The 23,056-nt window shown below is 41.6% G+C and overlaps 3 protein-coding genes, 1 non-coding gene and 1 pseudogene across 4 annotated transcripts; 3 read left to right on the top strand and 2 right to left on the bottom strand.

Annotated features, from left to right (window-relative positions):
• The first annotated feature begins 2,414 nt into the window (after window positions 1–2,414).
• Window positions 2,415–6,404, top strand: stac3 (SH3 and cysteine rich domain 3). The gene is made up of 12 exons (XM_076094203.1): window positions 2,415–2,422; window positions 2,991–3,069; window positions 3,660–3,813; window positions 3,959–4,056; window positions 4,190–4,250; window positions 4,412–4,509; window positions 4,722–4,794; window positions 4,936–4,985; window positions 5,515–5,597; window positions 5,764–5,815; window positions 5,963–6,100; window positions 6,186–6,404. Exons 1-12 carry the CDS (start codon window positions 2,415–2,417, stop codon window positions 6,291–6,293), a joined length of 1,002 nt encoding a protein of 333 aa, XP_075950318.1. The 3' UTR covers window positions 6,294–6,404.
• A 1,422-nt stretch (window positions 6,405–7,826) lies between these two features.
• On the bottom strand, window positions 7,827–9,806 carry LOC142960339 (zinc finger BED domain-containing protein 4-like). Its single transcript, XM_076102150.1, has one exon. The coding sequence runs from the start codon at window positions 9,804–9,806 to the stop codon at window positions 7,827–7,829; it is 1,980 nt and encodes a 659-aa protein (XP_075958265.1).
• Window positions 9,807–11,055: 1,249 nt separating this feature from the next.
• LOC142960881 (U5 spliceosomal RNA) lies at window positions 11,056–11,169 on the bottom strand. Its single transcript, XR_012956473.1, has one exon. It is a non-coding gene; the product is annotated as a U5 spliceosomal RNA (small nuclear RNA).
• A 1,660-nt stretch (window positions 11,170–12,829) lies between these two features.
• On the top strand, window positions 12,830–16,443 carry LOC142948649 (neurexophilin-2-like; annotated as a pseudogene).
• Window positions 16,444–16,922: 479 nt separating this feature from the next.
• Window positions 16,923–23,056, top strand: LOC142960329 (serine hydroxymethyltransferase, mitochondrial-like). Its single transcript, XM_076102138.1, has 7 exons — window positions 16,923–17,063; window positions 18,576–18,770; window positions 20,110–20,189; window positions 20,602–20,802; window positions 22,158–22,313; window positions 22,589–22,701; window positions 22,929–23,056. The coding sequence occupies exons 1-7, from the start codon at window positions 17,031–17,033 to the stop codon at window positions 23,054–23,056; spliced, it is 906 nt and encodes a 301-aa protein (XP_075958253.1). The 5' UTR covers window positions 16,923–17,030.

The following is a 23,056-nucleotide window of genomic DNA, read 5'->3' as shown; positions in this document are numbered from 1 at the left end:
TATGATTTTGGTTAAAGACTGAAGACTGAAATAGACAATTTAGCAAAGCAGGCAACTGCCTGGCCCCCAACAGTGAGGGAGCCCAGAGCCTTCAGGTTCACCACATGGCAATTAGTCTGCAGTCATTAGATTATTTACAAATGTGTTTGGTGATGCTGTATGTAGGCCTACAATTGAAGCACAATATAAACTGAAATAATAAAGGCCTTAAAGTGACATCTGAATCAATACTCTTGTAGACGGGGCCCTCAAGACTGAGTAAATAAGTAGCCTGTATCAATTCAGTTTATACTGATCTTACATGGTGCAAATTCCTAAATATATGTGCACCTTATTAAGTCACCAAAATGTAATTTCTAGTCATTAACTAATTCATACACACTGCACAGAAGGTGGGGAAAAGGGGTGTTAATTTTAAGGAAAGGCCCACAGCTCATGTTTGACCCGAGACCCCTGGCTGGTTAATCTGGACCTGATTTTGGTGACCTGATAATGTTCCCTCTAGCACCACCACCAGGACAAACCTTCAACTTTCAAGTGAATCATTAGTTGTAAACACACAACATTTGTGGGGCAATTTTATGCTCCTAACAAATATAAACATTTGTTTTTTTGATTTTTTTAAGACCCAATGACCCCCCTAAAACCTCTAAAGACCACCGTCAGGGTCACTGGGACTTAAACAGTGATGTAAATGATCAAATAAAAAGTTCAACAAAAAGGTGACACACAGGTTTGCGCATTGTTTTTGGTCTCCAATCGATAAAAGTATAAGGAAAGTGAGCAGTATGGAGACAGAGGGAGAGAAAAGTATCTGATTTCTCTTCGTCATCGGCACTCACACTGAGGTCCCCAGCTGTTGCAAACAATCAGCTTGACTCATGAGTGCTCAGCCTAGCACGCACACCAACACACATATAAGCATGCACAAAATCATACAAAAGTACACAAAAACAAGACATAAGTGTCTCACCAGAGCCTCAAATCACCTTGGAAATCACATAAAAAAAACTATAAAGGGAATAAACAAAGGGCCCAGACTTTGTGAAAGTTGACACATAATTCTGAGGGCCACCAGTGAGGAGGCACATTGGTCGGCTGGTTTCAGACCCACTGGTTGTCTAGCGCTCCAGTCATCGGCAGCAGGTGAAGGACTCGTTCACAGAGAGATTTACCCACACTGGATGTTGTTGTTTCTTCTCTGAGCTGCGTGAATCTTGACAAAAGGTATGTTCCAGTTTGAAGTTTGAGTTATTCCATTACAAAATGTGTTTACATGACAAAAGCATGCGAGTCAGTTTAATCAATTTCATTTCAGCAAGGTAGTAACATAAAGCTTTGAAATACTAGTTGAATAACCAGCAATATTTAGAACGTTTTTGCCTATTCACAAAAACAGATTTTTATTGCCGTCATACTTTTGAGAATTTTGCTCTTCTTTCCCTGACTGGCAGAGGCACCCACATTTAGCTGTGATGAGATTGAATTTCACAACCCTAAAATAGTTTGGGTAAAAGTGGACAAGGGCACTTGTACAGTGTGTGTCTCTGCCAGTGCATAGCTTGATGTAACTTTTTTTGGTTAATACAGACACAAGAATACATCCCGTTTGCGTCATTGTATGTGCCGTGTTTCTAACAACACTGTGCTAATCTAGTTTCCACATCACAAACATCACATGAAATGCTACTTTTTTTAAGTCATTATCCTCTTCTAGAAAAAAAAAAGATGATAAAATATAGAGCCAAAATTCATTTTATGCATTTTGACTGGGTGTCACGCTAAATACAATGTTATTTCATTCCGTTGCGTCTCAATGAACACTTAGAAATATGCACATTTGACTAGTGGTACTTTTTTTACCAACCATGCCATATAACAATTGACATAGTTAAACACAGACTTGTAGGCACATTATTTGAGGATTAATAGAAAAAAGACAGAAGTTTAGTTCTTTAATATGGGAGTCTACTTCCCACATCTCTCAAACCAGTTTTAAACAAACGTTAACAGAAGTTTTAACCACATACTGTTCTTGTAACAGTCGGTAACAATTTTGTCATGTCTTGATGCCTTTTTTAATCGTACGATTATACACTATCTGTGTCTATTTATCCTCTTCTGTTGATGTGTGGACTAGTTTTTATTCTGTAATTTATTGTTTTGTTTTTATTGTATGTATGAATTCAACATGCACTCAACGTTTAACTTTGCCACCTTCTTGGCCAGATCATCATTGTTAAAGAGATTTTATATCAATTGGTTTTATCTAATTAAATAAAGGTTAATCCATTATCCCGCTGATCTGCATGACTTGTTGCAAAACTCCTCACAATCATGTGCTTCAGAAAAAAACTAACAAACTATATTTATCTTTGTAGGTGGGGCAGTAGTGACTTTATCCACCAAACAACATGGACCAGTGAGTAAATTTCCTGTAATAAGTTCAATTACCTCTACAATACAAATGTAATGCTTGCCCTACTTTTCCTTCCAGTACCTCTTCCCCATCTAGTCCATCAAGTCTCCATTCAAATTCAAGTGAGCTAAATGTTACAACAGTCAAGAGTGAAAAGCACAAAAGCCTCCGAACCAACGCAGTCTTTCTACAGTATATTAAAATCCCAATAGTGATAAAGCAGCGACATGTTCATTTGAAAAAATGTGTCATAGGAGTCTCCCAAAATAAATAATCAAGACTCAACTATTTTGAGGTGGAATGGTAATTTGATATCGGCACAAAGCATGTCGGTTACATCAGGTCACTCCGTGAGGTTGTCCTGTGAAAACATTTTAACCCAAACTTTAAAATGTCCTATTTAAGCTTTACATGTTTGAAAACAAAAGAGAGGGAAACTTTTCACAGGAAGGTAATGATATGAAGCTATGTATGCTATGTTAATGCTATGCTATGTAGATCTAACTCATGGCTTTGTGTTTCTTGTCTTTGTGCGTGTGTGTGTGTGTGTGTGTGTGTGTGTGTGTGTCAGAGAGGATGACAAAAACTCTGTTGATATCCATGACAACCCTCCAGCTCCTGAAAACGTAGTGAGAGAGGAAGGAGACACTGTGAGTGACAGGACCACGTCAACCCCCCACTGTTAGCGGTGCCATTCCCGGCCTGGTTTAAAATAGCCCCCAGCTGGGACAGGAACGCAGTGCAGCGTCAATTGGAAAAATAAGAGCCTTGACTATCTGTCTTTTACCACCCGAAGGCTGATCTGTGAGGGACGTATAGGGTTAGAAAACACTTTAAAGTAATAGATGAAGCTGAACTGTGTAAATGACAGTGTGTGCACATCTTTAGAATACTTCACTGCAGCAGTCAAATCCAATTGAAGGGTAATGTTTTTTTCTTTTTTAAAGTGCACATTCAATGAGAGTTTATCATATTGTCTCTGGACTGGTCATTGGTATTGGTGGGTACATTATTTTTCAAACCAACAATTTTTATAGAGACAAAACTCTACATAATGGAAAATATGTGGTATGATTTCAAACAACGGGGACATCAAGATAACATGTCCAAATATATTTCATACATATTTGACAAGTAGTCACTGTCCCTATTAATCAAATGATTTACCCCTGCAGGCTATGCTTCCCTGCAAAACGTTGCCCTTGTGTGGTGTTTTTAAAATAACCTTTTGTGTGTCCAGGTCTATTTTATATATGATGAGGAGGTGGAGGTGGAGGAGAAGGAACCAGAACCACCTCCTCCTGTACTCCGGATCAACGACAAACCCCACAAGTTCAAGGACCACTATTGCAAAAAACCCAAGTTCTGTGACGTCTGCGCTCGCATGATAGTCTGTATGTATTGGTAATTATGTCAAGAAAATATACACACAAAACGTCAACAACGTTACATTATGCTGTCTTATACATGTCATTTATTTTCTACATATAGTGCTTGATACTGGCTTACACTATTGCTGTCCCAATGTTTATTTTTCAGTGAACAACAAGTTTGCTCTGAGGTGTAGAAACTGCAAGACCAACATCCACCATTCATGTCAGTCCTATGTCGAGTTCCAGAAGTGCTTCGGCAAAATTGTGAGTCCTATTCCCTCTCTGAAGAGCAATAAAACATATCCATATTCCCATGACCTTACCCCTGGTGAGACAGATATTCATCACTAAAATGGTTGGAAATAGTGAGACAAGATGCTCTGTTTGTTTCCTGCAGCCACCTGGCTTCAGAAGGGCCTACAGCTCCCCGCTGTACAGCAGCGACATAGCAGATCCAAGTGAGTCCGCCGAATACCAATATGTGTCATGGCTGTCTAGGTTTCTTAACCTTTCTATTCATTTGTGTTTGTGAAAGAGTACAGCCTATTTGTGAAAGTGTGTAATCTAGTTAGCAGCACTTTCATTTAATAATCTGGCCAACTACTTTGTCCGTAACCAGACAACCCGAACCGGAACGACCCCGTCTTTGACACCCTGCGGGTCGGCGTCATTATGGCAAATAAGGAGCGCAAAAAGAATGAAAATGACAAGAAAAATGTGAGTGTGCAATAAATGTTTAATCCAACTGCAAAACCTAAAATCCTCAGATAAAACTTCTACATGTCTTTCACTCATTCATTAACTAACACCAGTAGAGGAAATTATTTAAGTAGGAATCTAGACATAACAGTATTAAAGCAAAATGAATGTTTTGAATGGATATGAAATATATTTGTGTACAGTTGTGACAAACAGCTTTTTCCCTCTAGATGATGATGATGATGGAGGAAGAAGAAGAGGAGAACAACCAACAGCCCAAAGAGAATGAGGAAGGAGGAGAAGGTAACATGTTCTGTATAGACCACAGGAAATTTGGAAAAAAACATTAAAAAGACAAAGAATGTGACATACCCCAAATAGTGAAGACACGTAAAATAACATATTTTTGAGTTACTGGGTCCATCATGTCCGATGTTCCTACAGGAAAGCCTGATGATAAGAAGGAGAAAGGAGGAGACAAAGCAGATGAAAAGGTAAGAAACATGTTAACTAAACAATTACAATTTTGAGCATTTCCTTTTTTATACTTTAAACTTCTACTCCACTACATCTCAGAGGGAAACATTGTACCTTTTACTACATTTATTTTATAGCTTTAGTTACTTTTTTCTTAACATAAGTTAAACATAAGTTACCCAATAGGTTCTAATATATTATTTTAATTTATCAATCAGGTTAGTATAATTATTGAAATGACAAATACATCAATGAACAGTAACATATTGTATATTATTCTGAAATGGGCTAGTCTTTAAACTGAGTTGCTTTTGATATTTTAAGTATATTTTGATTCTAATATTTTTGTACTTTTACTAGTTTTTTGAATAAAGGACTTTTACTTGTAACACAGTACTACTTTTACTCAAGTAAAAGTTCTAAATACTGACTAAAAGTAAACTAAAAGTACTGCCCTGGTCCACCAGCTGTATTAATGTATGTGTACATGTGTTCATTGTAAATCTGTTCTCGTATGCAGTAGCATCAGTGCTGTTTTGTCAACAGAGCAAGGGTACATTCTCCCAGACCCACTACTACCTGGCTCTCTACCGCTTCAAGGCCATAGAGAAAGACGACCTCGACTTCCAGTATGTTTGAAAGACGCATATAATGCCCAACATGCAGTTATTACAGTATATAGCATGGCCTATTCAAACCTACCCTCATTTTCAGTACACTTTTTTTTAAACTGTAATGTATTAGTTGACTAAAAAAGCAGTGATAAATGAAATGTATTGTTTGTTTGTGTATTAGCCCTGGGGATCGGATCACAGTACTGGATGACTCCAATGAAGAGTGGTGGAGGGTGAGCTGAACTTCATCATCTCTCGATTCTTTTAGCTTTCACCTTGAAATCCGCTGTCTGCAGTCAACCACTTAAAGTCGTGTGCTTCTTTTTGTTCCAATTTCTTGTGGCGGATGAACTCAAAGTCTGTTCTCGCTCTATTGTTAGGGAAAGATGGGGGAGAAGTCGGGCTACTTCCCCACCAACTACCTCATAAAAGTGCGTGCATCGGAAAGAGTTTTCAAGGTGCTACGTTCCTTTGTAGGAAACAGAGAGATGGGGCAAATCACACTGAAGAAAGATCAGGTATAACTGCACTAATGTGAGCAACTTTCCAAGTTTGTTTTCATGCATGGTCAATCTGTAAAGGACTTATCACGGTGTGTTTCAGATTGTTGTAAAGAAAGGAGATGAGAAAGGCGGCTACTTGAAGGTCAGCACTGGACGCAAGCTGGGCTACTTCCCTGCTGATCTGCTGGAGGAGATCACTGTGACATAAAAAACAACACAACATGCACTGAAAGAGCCCGCAACACACTTTCAACATGAGCACAAAGTAGAGATGCCACTGTTCTGGAGATCCTACTGATCTTTCAGCAATTTTCTATATTTGACACCTAAAGAAGTATCAAAATGCTGTCTGCAACGGCAGAACTGTATTTTGCTGTGATTTATTTGTGACTTTAACACAAAGTAAAGCAGGAGAGATGATTGATGCGTACATTAATAAGTTGAAAGAGACAATCAGATGATGTATTGGCTTTGTCGTGACTAGCATGGCAATACAAATGCTTAGATGCTGTTAAGTTACCTGCTGGTTGTAGCCAGCATCAAAGAGAAGTAGAGACAACCTGGAGAGCCTTGCACACGGTCATAAATCAATGCATTAGTTGATATGAAGGTAGACAATTAACATTGAAGATTGAACAAATACATCAATGTATTTCTAAATCAATTTCACCATGTTTTTAAGTGAGTGGACAATGAGAGTTCCTGTTACATCTCACAGCACATTAGTTAAGTTTGGCCATAACAAAACCTGAGTGTCCTTCATTGAACTTTCGTTATTTTTTTACCAGCTATAATTTAAAAAAAACATGAATTTAGCTATTTATTTACATTTAATGTCACTGTTAATTAACCTATTATACCGTTTATTTATATATTATATTTTTTGCATGGTATTCATTTATCGTTTTTAAAAATAGAGGTATTTTAATAATTATTATTGTTACATAAAATATCTAAAAAGGTCTTTGTTACCATTTGCAAGGCTCTCTCTGTCCTTTATAGTTAAGTAAATAGAGGCTTCAAAGCAATTTCAACATGTACATAGCTTTATATTAAGAAATAAAGTAAACAGTGCTATAAGGCAATTTCCTAGATTGGGCTTGATTTCACATGAGAGCCTGACAAATTGAAAAGAAGTTATATGAAAACAAGTTGTGTATAAAACAGCAATGCTGCTCAAAATAGTCTCTAAAGTTTGCACTAATTGCTGCTGATAAAATGCCTATAAAATCTGAAGAGTACTTCCTAAACTCCCTCTGCAACTTTCTTTCAAATGTTTCCAAAAAGGCATCATGGTATCTAAAACAAAAGAGGAGACGGAGAGAGACGCACAGGGGTCTCTCTTAATGAGTAGTTTCAGTATAGTTGCACCTTTTACTGTTGCTGAATAAGTTATAGCTTCTGGAGTTCAAGCTCATATCATATCCTGTGTTTGTCTTAAGACTGGCAGCTGGGATCCAGTTTCAAATCAAGATTGAAATTGGAGCGCTGTTATCAACCATGTGACCCAGTAGCAATTATCCTTATGGATTTAAAACGCATCAATATATATTTTCTACCATACTGTCTTTGACATCTGTTTCCTCCCTCGATGTAAAATATATTAAACACATTTTTGCCCCATCAGTTTCTATATTTTAGCAAACTTATTTCAAGGTTTGAACAATGACGTGTCCAACAGAGCAGCACCTATAAGACAAAGAGTAACCGCATCTTTACGACAACAGAGCAGAACAGAATGTTAAGGAAATTTGGCCAGATTGTACTTTGTGAAAACCAGCTGCGGCACATCGGCAGGGAGAAGTCTGTAATCTGGAGCAACGGCGTCTTCTCCTGTGCTCAAGAGCCTCTCGGAGGAGACACTTGTCGGTGGGCAGGCCAGATATTTGACAGCCACTCGAGCCAGTGCAGGATGTTGTGCCATCTTTGCTGACCAGTATGAAGACAGCGGGTCAGAGGCCAGTGACTGCGGGCTGCTCTCTGCTAGGTAGGTCTCTAAACCAAGCGACGTCACCGTCTTCGACAAAGACGCTGCATTATTTGCCACAAGGCTCTGCATTGCACCCCAGAAAAGGCTCGTCGGCTTGCTGCTGGTGTCCTCCGGTTCTGGCGCTGCACCTGATGAAGAGCCAGCGTCACCTGCTGAAAGCATCCTGTCCTGCTCTAGCAACTCCTCGACCTCCATTGTCACGGCGGCCTTCAACCTCTCAAAGTCCAGCTGGCTGAGCAGCGCCATGGGCATGATCTTAAACCTCGGGTCCAGCAGCGTGGCTTTAAAATAAGTGTTGGTGGGCGTTTGAAAGACATGTTCAAAGTGTTCCTCGAGGTGGCTCTGGAGTAGGCCAACCAGCTTGCGAGTCTCCAACAGATCACTCACATCCTTGTTGGCGATAAGTTCGTTGAGTGCAGCTCTGAGGGCCTGGATGCACGGAATCACGGTGGAAATAGACGCGTCATCTTGGCACACTGTGCGCGTCGCTTCCTCAAACGGCTCCAACACTTTGACGATGGCCTCCATCAGAGTCCACTGGTGCTCTGCGAGGGACCCACCGAGGTCCATCTCTGTTGACATATCGATCAGCGCCTTCTTCTGCTCCAGCAGCCGCTGCAGCATGAACAACACCGTGTTCCACCTGGTCGGCACGTCGTGAGTTAAGGCGGCCTCGGCGAGTCCGAGTCGCTCCTGGATCTCGTGCAGCTTGGCTACGGATTTGGTCGACATGTGTACAGTGTTGGTGATTCGTCGGGCAGTGTTGATTGCGGTAACCACACCGTGGCACTCTTCGATAGCCCCCGTCACAATCAAGTGTATGGAGTGAGCCATACATCTAATGTGCTCAACGCCACTGTCTGACACGGCTTTCACCGTGTTGCTAGTGTTGTTGGTGACTAAAAACCCAACAGTAAATCTGTGCAGAACCACAGTTTGCCACTCTTCGACGAGGCCCAGGAGGTGTTGCAAGATTTCTGCCGGAGTGTACTCTGTGTCGATGAGCTTCATACCGAGCAACGCACTGACACGTGTGCGTGTCACAGCCCCGCGCGCTGCTATCTTCTGTACAAACCAATGTCCTGTGAGAGAAAGGTAGGAGCTGGTGGAGAACTTTCTCGTCCAAATATCGGCCGTGCAGTGCACAACATTGCCCTCAATGTTCCTAAGGCTCTCGATCACTTTTGATGTTACTCTTTGGTGAAGCTGCGGAACAACTTTGTTGCTGAAGTGAATGCCTGCTGGCAGCGTGTAATGAGGCGCCACCACTTTCATGAGTTTACAGAACCCTTTGTTCTCCACAAATGAATACGGCAAAAGATCCATGCTGATCATTTCACCCACGCTGTCAGTGATGGTCTGGGTCACCGTGTGACCCGGTCGATCAGGTGCAGAAGCAGGAGTCGTTGGGGTTGGCTGAGATCTCCTGCTGCTCTGAGTGCCTCGGATGCCTGCCACATTGCGATGTTTGTAGTATATATGGTTGTGCATATTACTGGTGGTTAGATGTCCTACATTCTTGCCTCTGCCCACAACTCTCTTGCATATGTTGCACGCCACCTTCGTCACGTCATCATCACAGATGGTGAAATATTTCCAGATTGCACTCTTCTTTCTCCTTTGCTGTTTTGTTGTCGATGTGTCACAAACGTCTTCTTGTTTATCCCAAGCAGCAGCAGCATCGCCACAGTCTGTTATGTCTTCAATCTTAACAATATCATGAGCATCCATGACTAATTTATGAATGATCAGCAGTATACAGGATAACACGATTTTAAACGTGGTGGTCAGCTGGTGGAGACATGAATTTGTTCCTCATCTGGTCCACTTGACGCATTGTCTTAGGCACTTACCAAAATAAACCTCCACGAGTTTATTTTGTTTTCATGCAGCATGTAAACGCTCCTCCTCTTTCACCAGCTGGCACACAGGACGGATGTCAGCGATGACCACAATAGATCCACAGACGAGAGAAAGCAACTCTCTGGTAACCTGAGACAGAACAGCAGCGTGTCTTTTGCTGCTTCTTCTTCTTCTTCTTCTTCTTCTTCTTCTTCTTCTTCTTCTTCTTCCTTCAATTTCCTGCAGATTTCACGCCGCTAGTGTTTTGCTGCCCCTCACAGGCGACTTGGCAAAATTCAGCTCCCTTTCACAGACCATGAAGTCATGCATGTAGCTCGGGTGTTTTACATTTCGGTTGAAATTCCTCAAATCAACATTTTACTGTTGACATTCAACAAAAAAAGGTTTTCTGTTGGACAGAAATACAAGTTTCTGCTGCCATAAAAATATATTTTATTGATTTATTGTAAGGGGATACACAACTTTATTGTTTGTCATTTAAAATGTCACACATTGGTCTGCTTGATAGATATGTCGAGAAGTTGATGTGGATTCTTGTGGTTTGGGTTTATTTCTAAGTGGCGCCCTCTCGTGGTCACGTAGAGCAACTGTTTTGATGCCTGTCTTAAAGGACTGCTTCACTGTTTTAGAGAAGCGGACAGATACGAACTTAATTCTTCCCGATGGAAATGATTGTGCAACATATTCTGTACAAAGTAGGAAAGCGTGCAAAGATATAGAGCGCGAATAAATTAAAGAACAGAGAAAACACAGGTTTTATTTTCAAGGCAGTGGCGACTAAAACGCTATTTCAAGCGTCTCAGCGATGTATTTATACGATTAGGTACATTTTGAAGACAATGTGTGACAATTGTCAAAGCTTTCCAGGATGGCTCTGGCTGAGACGTTGTGCAACTTACTCAGACTCACTAAGACCTCCGCTGGATATGATGACGTCGTTTAAAATTGCGTAAGTAGGAAGCCCCGCCTAGTGCAGGGTATCAAAATGTAGATATATTGTCCTTTAACACTTCTCCATGATAATCTTTATCAACCAACATCCTCGGCATATTAATACCCGTAATGACTTTCTCTAATGCTGGTACTGTCAGAGTTTTGTTTTTGTACACCGTTAGGAAGCCCCACATACGCAGGGCATCAAAAAATTAGTTGAAACTCTTGTTGATCCTCTCCACGGAAATCTTTAGTAAAAGGCGAAAGATTTATGCGATCTGAAGAGAATCAAGAGTGTGTACTCCCTAACCGACAGAGTGTCCGACGCCATTCTCCGCCTTACAAGACTAACTCAGGGTTTCTTGTTTAAATACCACCATTGATGAAATTGTTTGGAGTCCCGAAATAAACCGTATATATCAAATACCTCTAAGAATAGTACCAAAATAACATGGATGAGAGTTACATGGAAACGGTTTAGCCTACAACTACCCCACGTGCGCTATGCATTGTGGGAGTATGGTAATCTGACCACGCCTCTACTTTGAACAAAGACCGCCCCTAGTGTAGATACTCTTTTTCTTCCTTTCGCATTAAGATGTTTATGTCTGTTGTATAAAGCGAGGGTGTGAACTGTTTTCACCATTAATTAGAATAATGTTTGCTCTCCTGCGTACGCATGCGCAAACAAAACTGAATTTCGGTCCAGATAATGGCGTACCTGTTCAGGGCATCCATAGCTCTCTATTTCTAGCTGCATACTTTATGTCAACAAGATGTTCACTTATGAACATTTTCACAACAATGTCTACGCATATTTAGTTTAATACATATCTAATATTTTTTTATTTATCTTGTGTTGTTCTTTCCTATGACTATACAAAGACTAGAAAGATAACAAAAAAAGTCCGACACAAAAATTAGGATCTCAAACTGTTTCATGTCTCTATAGTTTCGCACCCATCATTTCCGGTTACATTGCCATTATCTATTGGTCAGTTAACTATGCATTTTTTCATCTTAATGATTTTCTCACGGATGGGATATATGATTTCATCGGAAATGTCGTCAAATAGTATAGCTTCAATGTGAAGTCAATCACAATCATCAATTATTGCACATGAAGCAGGCTAATAAGCTCCTAAAATGTTGAAGAAGGCCTGTTTGAACAAAGAGGAGCTTAACATTTCATGGGTCTCTATATTTGCAGGCCTCATTCTTTATTAAAGACAACTTCTCTGGTTGGCTAGTGTCCTATACTCACAGTGATTTGTTGGCTTGAAATTCCACTGAAAAGCTGAGGCACTGGAAGAATTTCACCAGACTTGTCAGTGATTTGTACATTTCCCGGAGAGAGCCCTTGTCATTTTGTCAGCCTCCCCGTGGCTGCAGTATGCGGGGACAGCGGGGAGGGCTGTCAAACTGTGCCCGCCTGAGAGCGCCTTTCCCCGGGTTGATGATTCATAATAAGGGCCGGCCAGGTGGTGAAAATGAGCAGGGAGGCAAGTGTGATGGGTGTGCGTGCCCGCGTGTGTGTGTGCTTCTACATTACCAATTAGCCAACTACAAATTAGTCTCAATTGAGTACTAAGCACAATTTTCCTCCAGAGGCATTTAATGCTTTATTCAAATTTTTGGTCATGTTAAAATAAAGAAGCGTGGGGGGGGGGGGAGATAGAGAGAGGACGAAAAAGTGGAGAGAGAGAGAGAGAGAGAGAGAGAGAGAGAGAGAGAGAGAGAGAAGACTGGGGGGGGGGGGGGGGGGGGGGGGGCGCACTGAGCCGAGTATTCACTCCAGATCTTGGGGATTTGTGAGTCTCTCGCTGCGGAAAGTCTTCTCTACTTCTAAAGTGAGCGTAAGCTTAAACTCAGTAAATCACCACTTATTAATTTGGGCAGACTGCCTTGAAGACACGCGGGCTCTCTGCGTGGAGAAACGTTGCTGCTGTTACTGCAAAATGAGGGCGCTGTGTTTGAACTTTGCCATCACCTGTCTGTGGCTTCTCCCTTCAGCGGTGAGTAAGATCAGCGAACCGCCGCTCTTCTGCTCCGTGTTGCTCATTATTAACGTACGATGTTGTATAGGTGGCTCTCTGAAGTGTTCTGCAGGTAATTTGTGGGTAATTCCCTCATGTTCTAGATCTGCCACTGCTCATATATTGCTGCATTGTCTCCCAATCAAATGGTCAGTTTCTTTTCTGAGGATATGTTGGTTCTGAATTCATTAATAGTAAATCAGCATCAATAATTTCTGATAGATTTGAAACCGTTCTGTTGAGAAAGAATATAGAAAGAAATAATGATCAGTTGTGGCAGTTTTAAAGGATAATATGTAAGTTGACAGAAGCAGACAGAGTTGAGAACGAGTTAATTTACATGTGCTCTGGTGTGAAGTAGGAAGGTTTTGATCTGATTTCAGATTTAACTTGAAAATATTCCATTGAATAGTTCGTGACATGCTGTTTCATTCTAGGAATGACATGCTTTTGTTCTGATGTGATCTGTTTTTCTTCATGCAGGCTCAGGATTGAAGACTAGTTGTATCTTATGATGTGAGACTGTCTAGGGGACTTGATCAAAGTTGACTCTTCTATTAGATGGTGAAGTTCAGCCCAAATGGGTCTTTTCCATCGTCCAAATTTTAATTTGTTCCAGTGTTGTGGTCTGTAATTCTCTTTCAGGCATACTTGTAACTTAATTGTCTCTCTTGTCTTTAATTTAACTTACTTTGCTGCATGAGCAGCAGACTGCAGCATCTGTAGCTTTAACATTGAAACTGTCAGAAGAATACCTCAGAACAACCTCATTTTGTGCTGCGTTAGCTGAGCTATGATTGTGCAGCCTTTGTCAGTTTGACAAGTTTAATCTCCCCATCACTTTGTTTTTGAGTGGTGAAAAATGGACACAGTTAGTATCTTTTTAGCCAATGGCAAAAAATGTTTTCTCGGGCCCTTAAAATGCAATTACTGCTCTCAGGTTTCTCAGTTTTTCTGCTTCTGCAGGTGCCTTTGCACAGGTGTTGTGCGTGCATCCACTCCACCGCTGTTGCTCAGTTGCAGTCACTGTGCTGGCATCTTGACACAGAGCCAATGACATGGCTGTCACACAGTGGGCTCTAATTAGTGAAGGTGAGCACAGCACATAGCTGGAGATTCAGGCTTGTGACAATAGGCACAGCTAGAGCTGACTTGGTTACAGGAGAAGACGGAGATTGGCACACAGGGCTGGGGTGGTTAGAGGTGTTGTGAGTCCCACCTGTTGGTGAGGAATGATGGAGCTGTGTATTTTAGAAATATGGGGGAGAATAACACTAAACCTCAATCTGCCTTCGACACATTATAATGAAAATGGAAATCAAGTCCTAAAAAACAAGTGCACAGAACCTTTTGCCCAACTCATGTCTCAATTCTCTAGAGGCATAAACAACTTTGACTTGTCTCCCACACTGCATCCGATCGCTTCCACTTAAAAATGGAAGTGTGTTATGGGAGATAAAGTCTTGACACCTGAATTCAACTGCATAGTCATTAGTTTTTACATTTACTGGTTGCTCGATATCGTTAAAAAAGGGGCTGACCTATTGATCACAGTCAATTTTAAGACATTCTCATTCAGAGGACATCAAACCATAATTATCTTTGAATCGATTATCTGCTGCAGCAACACGGAAACACTGTCCTTCATTTGCGGTCGTCCTGTTGGTCTAGAGGCCTCTTTCTTCTCGCTCATCGGTCTTGTCACCTTCTACAATGCATCCTACACAAAACATGTTCTGAGGCTATATTTATTATGAATGAGCTCTTCAAAACGATTTACAAGTATTAAAGTACCTCTGATGAATGTGGAATGACAATAACCCCACTGGAGCAGTTTCTGGCCCTGTTTGAGCTATCTGGGTGTATCAAACCGACACAGACCCTGTACTCTGTTTAAAATGGACAATAGCAATTATTTGTCAGTATGATTTGAAGAGGTACATCAGAAATTCCTGGAAACCTTTAAAACCGTCAACCAATTTATTGTATGATGTCAGTAGTCCGCTTTTGTTGCCCACTGTTGAGAAGAAATGGACCAAGAAAAATTGTATCACAGAAAGGCAAGATCATAAAAGATAAGTTGTACATTAAATCTAGTAGTGCCTGGCTATGAAGAGGTTTGGTTTTATTTGCTCAGGTTTCGAGATATCTGTCCCTGAGATATCAGCATCCATCCCCAAACAACAGAGGTGAGTGGGATATTGTTTGTGGTGTTAACGGCATAGAAAGTCAACAGCAACACATCTCCCAAGAAACAGTGTCCCCGTTACTCTGGACAATCCCTACTGTCAGTGTTTTCTAAATTGGGAAGGTTTCTCAGTACAAACTAGCACCACAAACATGGCCCCGTAATCTCCATTGTATTGAGGCAGTTGCAGAAACAGATATCTCCCAACTTAAAGGTTCTCTATACGATATTCAGAGCATTATCGGTTGCCGTTGTTAGCGCTGTTAGCTGCGAGCCGCAGGCTCAGCCGACGCTGTGTGGAGGCAATAGATATGCTCTTTTTGAGTTCAGCACCATAAAGTTAAATAAAAAACAAAACCATCTGCATGATTACCACTGTGGAATAAAGGTAACGTTAAATGAGAAATGTGCTTTTCAGGGATTTGTGAGAATTTACCCTTTAATTTAAGAAAAAAGAGCACTTGCATTTTAAGTCTTTTCTTAATTTACATTTTGCTCTCCACAGGTCCAAGAAACAGCCAAGCCCTTGGAGTTTCAGAGCCAACAATGGAGAGAGGAAGAAGGAGTCGCAGGAGATACTGTGGGAGCTGATTTGAAAGTTAAACATATCTTCAAAGACCTACAGATCATCTCCACCAAACAAAAAACACCTGCTTACGGCTCTCTCGGCCCGTACGGATGGCCACAGAACTTTTCCCAAGCCCTTGATCAGTATCTGTACCGCCCCCCTCCTAAATCCAAACCGGCGGCAAAAACATCCCCAAAGACCAAGAAGATCCTGGGCTGGGGCGATTTTTACTTTAACGTGAAAACAGTGAAGTTCAGCCTCCTGGTGACGGGGAAAATCGTTGACCACATCAACGGCACATTCAGCGTCTACTTCCGCCACAACTCGTCCCGTCTGGGGAACATATCCGTCAGCATCGTCCCACCCTCCAAAGCGGTAGGATGGGAGGTTTTGGATCCAGCGGCTCAGGGCGTTCACACCAAAAACTCGGTCTTGGTTCCAGATCTGACGTCCCAGTTCCAGAGCCCACCTCAGTCCACCAGCTCTACTCCTCCCGACCATCAGAAGCCGCAGCAGGACATGATGATGGTGACCGAACTCAACTGCCGGATCGAATACCAGAGAACCAACCGGTCCAAGAAGACCAAGCCCTGCATGTATGACCCGGGGCAGACCTGCTACTCAGAAAACACCCAGTCCCAAGCAGCCTGGATCTGCGCCAAACCGTTTAAGGTTATCTGCATCTTCATCGCTTTCACCGGCACCGACTACAGGCTGGTGCAGAAAGTCTGTCCGGACCACAATTTTCAGACAGAGCAAAACCAGCAGCACTTCGGATGATCAATTCTGAGATATCAAACACTGACTTCTCATACATCTTTCAAAAACCATGTGTTCAGTTTTTAAAATAGGCTTGAGATTGACTGTTTTTATACGCTGTTAAATACTATTTTCAACACGTCAGTGAGTGCAGTTCCTTGTGTTAACGTGTCAATGAGATTAATGAGATTGATAACGTGAGCCTCGTGTTGTCTGAAACTACACTCATCTGCTAAAAGCTCCACATTGTCTTGAACAAAAAGCAGCGACTTAATTTACCATATCACTTTGTGTGTAGTATTGTTTTGTTTTCTGAATATGCATTGACAGAAGTGAAGACGTGAAATAGATACATCTTTAGAGACAAAATTGTGTCGTTTTTTTAATCAAATAAACACCTTGCCTGTTCATTGTACAGACGGATAAGATATTTCTTCTTCAAAGAACTCTGACGCAGAGTGGGATGAAACGGATGATTTACTGTTGCAGTTGCTTTTATCAGTGACACAAAGCACAAATGTCCTTGGCCTTCCTCCAGTCCTGATTTCACTTTCACCCTTTGCTCTTTGAAAAGTTTTCTATTTTCCCAGCGCTCAACTGTCACAGGCATGCTTTCTCTGTCGTTACGGCAAACAATACGGGTGAGTACATTATGCATTTATTTTAGAGCTTATTTAAATGTATGCACATTTACACTTGCATCTGTGTTAGAAGATCTCTCACCCTGCTTCCTAAGAGCTGTTGTAACTAAATCACCTCTTACAGCAAAGTAGGTCAGCTCGTCAACCCGGGTCCCCTCAACTACGAAGGAAATGTGTGGTTTGAAGAAGCCCGTTGTGCCCGACTTTGTGTTGTTTTTAATTTGTCAGTCCAGTTGAGTAAGTGTCACCGTATTTGTCTGATAACTGATTATCGCAGGTCCTCAAATAAGAAGAGTGCTGCTGTTTGTCCTAGAATATTTGTATTTGAAGGAAAGTTGACTGTACACTCCGCCCTTTGTGTAAGACTTAATTTACTCAAAGCTTAGAAAACATAATGAACACAATAGATGAAAGGAGACTAGCTTCAACATATATTATGCCTGAACAGTAATCGCTCTATTAAGCCAAAGGAAGGGTTCTGTAACTATCACGCAGCTACAAGCTGCCTTCAACAAACAAAACCCTGATAAATAAGTCACTGCCTGCGTGGCCAGCCACATATCACTTTTCATGTCCAAGGTTTTCCACTGAATAGCACTTTTTATTTTCACCGCCTTTCATTTAATGGATTGTTTAGAACATCAAAAGGCCCATTATTCTAACTCCCTGGTTTCCAAACCGCCGGTGCAAAGTATTATAATTTTGAGTGATGAAAGTGTGTTTTGCACACGCTCACTCTTTCTGAGGTTTTCAAAAGACACCAAAGGAGTAATCCTGGAAAACAACAACAAAACGCCTCAGAAAGTTTTGCTCTGCACAGACAGTTCATAACAATGGAGAGTTGCATCAAATCCTGTGTCTCCTCATGAAGGTTTTTATTAACCACCCTGAGTCGTTAAACAGAACAGTAAGTTCCATCAGGAGAGACAAGTGAATGATTAGTAGTTAACGTTTATTATGACGGATGCTGCGTTAATGAGTTACACAGAAATTCTTTGGAGCTTGAACTCAACGAGGAGATTTATGATCGAGTTGTGATTGCCCTGAGCGGCAACAATATAAATCCCCCCCGTGGAGTCCAGACACTGGTGGTGATGGTGGCTGATGAGGTTGATAGAATGATGAGTTGATGAAGTTGATGAATCTGCGAAGATTGGGCGGAGATGGGGAGGTGGAGGGTTGCGCAACAGCAGCTTGAACGAACTGAAGGTAGAGACACAATCGTATCTAAAGAAAGACAGCAGCCAGATGATAGGCTAACGATGTCCTTGTGTCGTTGTGCTAGTGGCTAGAGAGACCAGCTGATCTAGACAGCTGATATGATTGACAGCCCCGAACAATAACAGCCAGGAAATAATGAGTGTGCCTGCATGAGGAGTGATGGCAGATGTATGGTAAATAAGCTATGGGCTTAGGCATGCTATGGGCTTAGTTTCACAACTATTTAAGAAGTGGACATGTAGTTGTTGGCCAAAATAGTAATGTTGTGTGTCTACCCACCGCCCCATGCAGCCCCTCTTCCTCAGGGTCTCAGGATGTCTGGGCCGAGAAGGGCAGGTCACAGCGGAGTCGTGCAGGCGAGGCCTCAGCAGCGCAGACGGGTGGACGGGGCAGGAGAACCTGGCCCAGGACGACCCGGAGATGTGGAGCCTCCTGCAGCAGGAGAAGGAAAGGCAGTGTCGGGGACTGGAGCTCATCGCATCAGAGGTAAAGAGGAGAGAGACAGAAGCAGTCGAGTGTTGATGTTCAACAAAGACCATGTCAATAACGAGATGGAGAGATGGATTAAGGGTCCGGAAGGAGGATGACGGATGTAGGGAGGGGGGTCGAAGGATAAAGGGTTATGGGTAAAGGGATGAAGGGAGGGATCGGGGTTGTTGGATGTTGGTTGTCAGCTGGAGGGGAGCCGTCTCTTAGCGAGCTCTAATCCCCCACTGGTTCCTGTATTCAAACGAGAAAGAGAGAGAGAGATAGAAAGATTTTTAAGCATTGGTTTTGCCAATTTAAGTTGCTACCAGCCACAACACACGACAGCGCAACCGCAAGTCACCAGAGATGTATAGTTTCTAGAATTTATTGTTTTCTTCAGAGAGTTCAGAGATTTCCTTTGCATTTTTCTCCTCGCTAGTCAGTGATTCCATCTAAGTGGAAGCTGTGGGAAAAGAAGGGAGCTCTCATGCCACTACTCTCCAGTAATCATCAATCCACAGCACTATCAATCACAATGACATCTAAAAGATTTTTCATCTTCTCATGCGTGTGCTGTCAGTCAGTCACTGCAGCAGGCTGACTCCCAATGGAGAGACACCTTTTTTGAAAAGTCATGGAGAGAGTTTTGTGTCACATGGGGGACTGGGTTTAAATCCCACTGGAATGATTGAGGGATCCCAGAACAGTGACAGGTTTAGTATAATAACAAGGCAGAGGAGGCCAGGGAGGGAGACAGAGAGAGAAGACGAGCAGAAGTGAGAGTGGGAGAAAAAAAACTGCCTGAGACGGGGAGAAAAATTCATTTACATTCATTTCCTTTTCTGCAGCTCCATCACTCCTCTGACTCTCAAGTGTCTTTGGGAAAATGGCAGTGCTGAACCCCACAGGGATTCAGTATTAGATTCCTCCATATTTCTCTTTTAATTTGAATATATCACCTCTAAAACTTTATTATTTTGAGATAAACTAATCCGTTTTGCAGTTTCCAGAAAAGACTGTAATGAACATTCTGTAAGATTTATGAAACAAATTCAACAGATTAAAATATCTTTGCTTATCATCCTCTGACTCTGGAAATTGCCTTATTGTCATTATAATTGGTTTAGTTGAAGTAAATTGCATACTGGACAAGTAAAGTTTGGACTGTGGTTGTGCTGTGTAGCTGGGCCTTGCTGAAAAAGAGCAGGGGTGTTCAGTCACCCTTCGTCATGTAACAGGAGAAAAAGGTTATACTGTATTTGGATGGTGACAGTGTTCTGAATATATAAGCATGATATAAATAAAATGTTCGGCGTGTGGCTGTGGATCTTGACACTGTGCTTGTTTGTCCTGTCAGAACTTCTGCAGCCGTGCAGCGCTCGAGGCTCAGGGCTCCTGTCTGAACAACAAATACTCTGAGGGATACCCAGGACAAAGGTGACGACAGGGACAATGCACTTTCCAAAATAAATTGTTACAATTATTATAACATTTTGAACGATTTTCAGAAGCCCAAGTGTACAGTTTTGTTAAATTTAATTATATGGCAATTTTACTCCCCCAAACTACAATTTATATGATGCAATTCAACATAATATGATACAGTACTGTCGAACATAATACACTGTTATGCGATACAATATGAAACGCTATGAAATAATACAATGCAATACATAACAATGTAATACGATACAATACATAATGGTGTAATGCGATACAAGACATAACACTTAACGATAGAATATGTAACGATGCAATACGCAACGATACAGAATAATGCGATACGATACAAAATACGAGATAAAATAATACAATATAATAAGATACTTTAAAATGTCGTCTTTCTCAGGTACTATGGAGGTGCAGAGATCGTTGACAAGATTGAGCTGCTGTGTCAGAAGCGAGCACTCTTCGCCTTCGGTCTGGACCCAAGTCTGTGGGGCGTCAACGTTCAGCTGTACTCTGGATCCCCCGCTAACTTTGCAGCCTACACATCTGTACTGCAGCCCCATGACCGCATCATGGGCCTGGATCTGCCAGACGGAGGACAGTGAGTGAGCTTGTACTCAGAAAGAAAGAACACTCTAAATTAAAGGTACAGTGTGTAGCATTTAGGGGGATCCATTAGCAGAAACGGAATATAATATTAATAAGTATGTTTTCTTCAGTGCAAAATCACCTAAAAATAAGAATAGTTATATTTTTGTTACCTTAGAATGAGCCGTTTATATCTACATACAGAGAGATGCCGCCATGTTTCGGCAGTAGCCCAGACCTGACAAAGCAAGCACTATAGCTCTAGATAAGGCCATTGGTGCTTTCGCATCAGCCTCGGCGTTCTCCTACACGCTTTGCACACGGGAGAAGTTTCAGTTGGTTGCAATCTGCTCCTTCACAGCTGGATGGCTGTGATGACGCTGTCTGATGACTGACTAGAATAAGTCACATTCTTATGATTCTAACGAGATGTTACATAACATTCCAATGCATTTAGGCTGACATGTTATAGGCATTATCTGACAGTTATTATGTTGGCTACAGTTTTGCTAAATGTGCCATGAAATGATGTGAGATTTTGCCTGAGTGGTTCTGACATTTTTCTTGCATGAAACTAGATGTTTTCATGTGACTTAACGTCAAGAGGAATTAATGTAAATTACAGAATGTTAGTCACACAGTCTGGAGTCGTCACATTAGACCACCCTCTCTGAAATGAATACATCTTATTTGAACTACAACCACTGAAGTGTGGGAAATGTAAACAATAAGTCTTCCAAACTGACACCCAAACACGCATCCGAGTCATATTATCACTGCAGGCTATAATAGCTTATAGATGAACGCTGACCTGCAACTTTTATATGCAGGACACTAAAGCTTATATGATGGCTGGCTGGGAGTTAGGAGTACAGTAAATTAGAAGGATTTTGATATAAATGCACACAAATAGTTTATATTATTTAGCATACAACAATAGATTGAAAAATACAACCAGTGGAACAAGTAACAAGACAAAACATATGTACATATATATATATATGTACATATATATATATATATGTACATATACATAAGAAGTTTTTTTTATGTTTGTGTGGGGTTCTTTTCATTGAATATGGATTTAAATTGAGCATTTAAAGTAATATTGCACTTCTACCACTCAAAGTACCTGATGCAATTGCTCCAACCCAATTTGCATTCGGTTCATAACTTTGGAAAAAGTCACGTAACCTTCACTTGACAGTTAAATGGGGGGGGGGCAATACAAAGAGAAAAGTGAAAACTTTATCATTGTTTGTATGAAGGTTTGAGTGGAGAGTGAAGGATATTTCATCACACTGTCAGACACATTATGAGCAAAAACAGTAAATATCTCCTCGTCCTCCTCGTCCTCCTCCTCCTCCTCTCAGGTGGAACAGACACCCACCTGGCCTTGGTTGACCTCCGACCCCACGGGATGGACGGGGCTCGAGCTGAGAGGGTCCTGGAGTTGGTGTCCATCACCGCCAACAAGAACACCTGCCCCGGAGACAAGAGCGCTATGACTCCAGGAGGACTCAGACGAGTAGATAAAAAGCTTGTACAGGATGTACTGGTTATCTGGTTATTGATGGTGAAGAGCTGCAGGAGGAGAGGTTGTTTGGGCCGAATCTGTCAACCACTCAGTCTTGCTACCCAAATGTTATTGGACCTTTTGTTCTCCCTTTGTGTGTCTGTCTGTGTGACGTGTCTCTGTCTGTATGATTTGTCTGTATATTCATCGGCCTGTCAGTCAACCTGTCAGCATGTGTCTCTCTTAACCTCACCTTAATATTTAATTATTATACTGTTTTTCTGACAGGAACTCCGGCTCTAACCTCCAGACAGTTCAAGGAGGCAGCCTTTGAAAAGGTTGTGGAGTTTATTGATGAAGGGATTCAGATCGCACTGGATGTGAAAAAGAAGACTGGTGAGAGAGGAGGAAGAGTGTGTTTTATATAGTGTTAGACGCATCATGATGACACGATGTTTGGTGAGAAGGCTGTCTAATGCATTGTTACTAAGGAGAACCAGAGATAATGTGTTCAAAAGTGACATGATGATGTGCATCTAAAGGAAAACATTTAAAAGTTTTAAGGAGGTTCAATGTTGTACAGGGTTTTATATTCACTTTTTTTCTTTATTGCTCTTTCTCAGGAAATCTGTCCAGCTTTAAGTCCTTCCTGTTGGAGGACCAAGAGACGGTGTCGCGCATCGCGGAGCTCCGCCAGCGGGTGGAGCTATTCGCCAGACCCTTCCCCATGTCCGGATTCACTGACCACTAA

The sequence above is a fragment of the Anarhichas minor genome, unplaced genomic scaffold (genome assembly GCF_050575085.1).
Source record: "Anarhichas minor isolate MPS153535 unplaced genomic scaffold, ASM5057508v1 ptg000003l, whole genome shotgun sequence".
In the NCBI taxonomy this organism is placed as follows: Eukaryota; Metazoa; Chordata; class Actinopteri; order Perciformes; family Anarhichadidae; genus Anarhichas; species Anarhichas minor.
This window is presented reverse-complemented; position numbering and strand designations above follow the sequence as displayed.

What these genes read in the sequence shown, in the direction of transcription:
- stac3 (XM_076094203.1), top strand. An exon ending in ATGAAAATGACAAGAAAAAT is followed by an intron (nt 4,510 to 4,721) that starts GTGAGTGTGCAA and finishes TTTTCCCTCTAG; the next exon opens with ATGATGATGATGATGGAGGA. An exon ending in AAAGACGACCTCGACTTCCA is followed by an intron (nt 5,598 to 5,763) that starts GTATGTTTGAAA and finishes TTTGTGTATTAG; the next exon opens with CCCTGGGGATCGGATCACAG.
- LOC142960339 (XM_076102150.1), bottom strand. Translation starts at nt 9,806, where the DNA reads ATGGATGCTCATGATATTGTTAAGATTGAAGACATAACAGACTGTGGC.
- LOC142960329 (XM_076102138.1), top strand. Translation starts at nt 17,031, where the DNA reads ATGCTTTCTCTGTCGTTACGGCAAACAATACGG. An exon ending in CGTTACGGCAAACAATACGG is followed by an intron (nt 17,064 to 18,575) that starts GTGAGTACATTA and finishes CGCCCCATGCAG; the next exon opens with CCCCTCTTCCTCAGGGTCTC. An exon ending in GAGGGATACCCAGGACAAAG is followed by an intron (nt 20,190 to 20,601) that starts GTGACGACAGGG and finishes CGTCTTTCTCAG; the next exon opens with GTACTATGGAGGTGCAGAGA.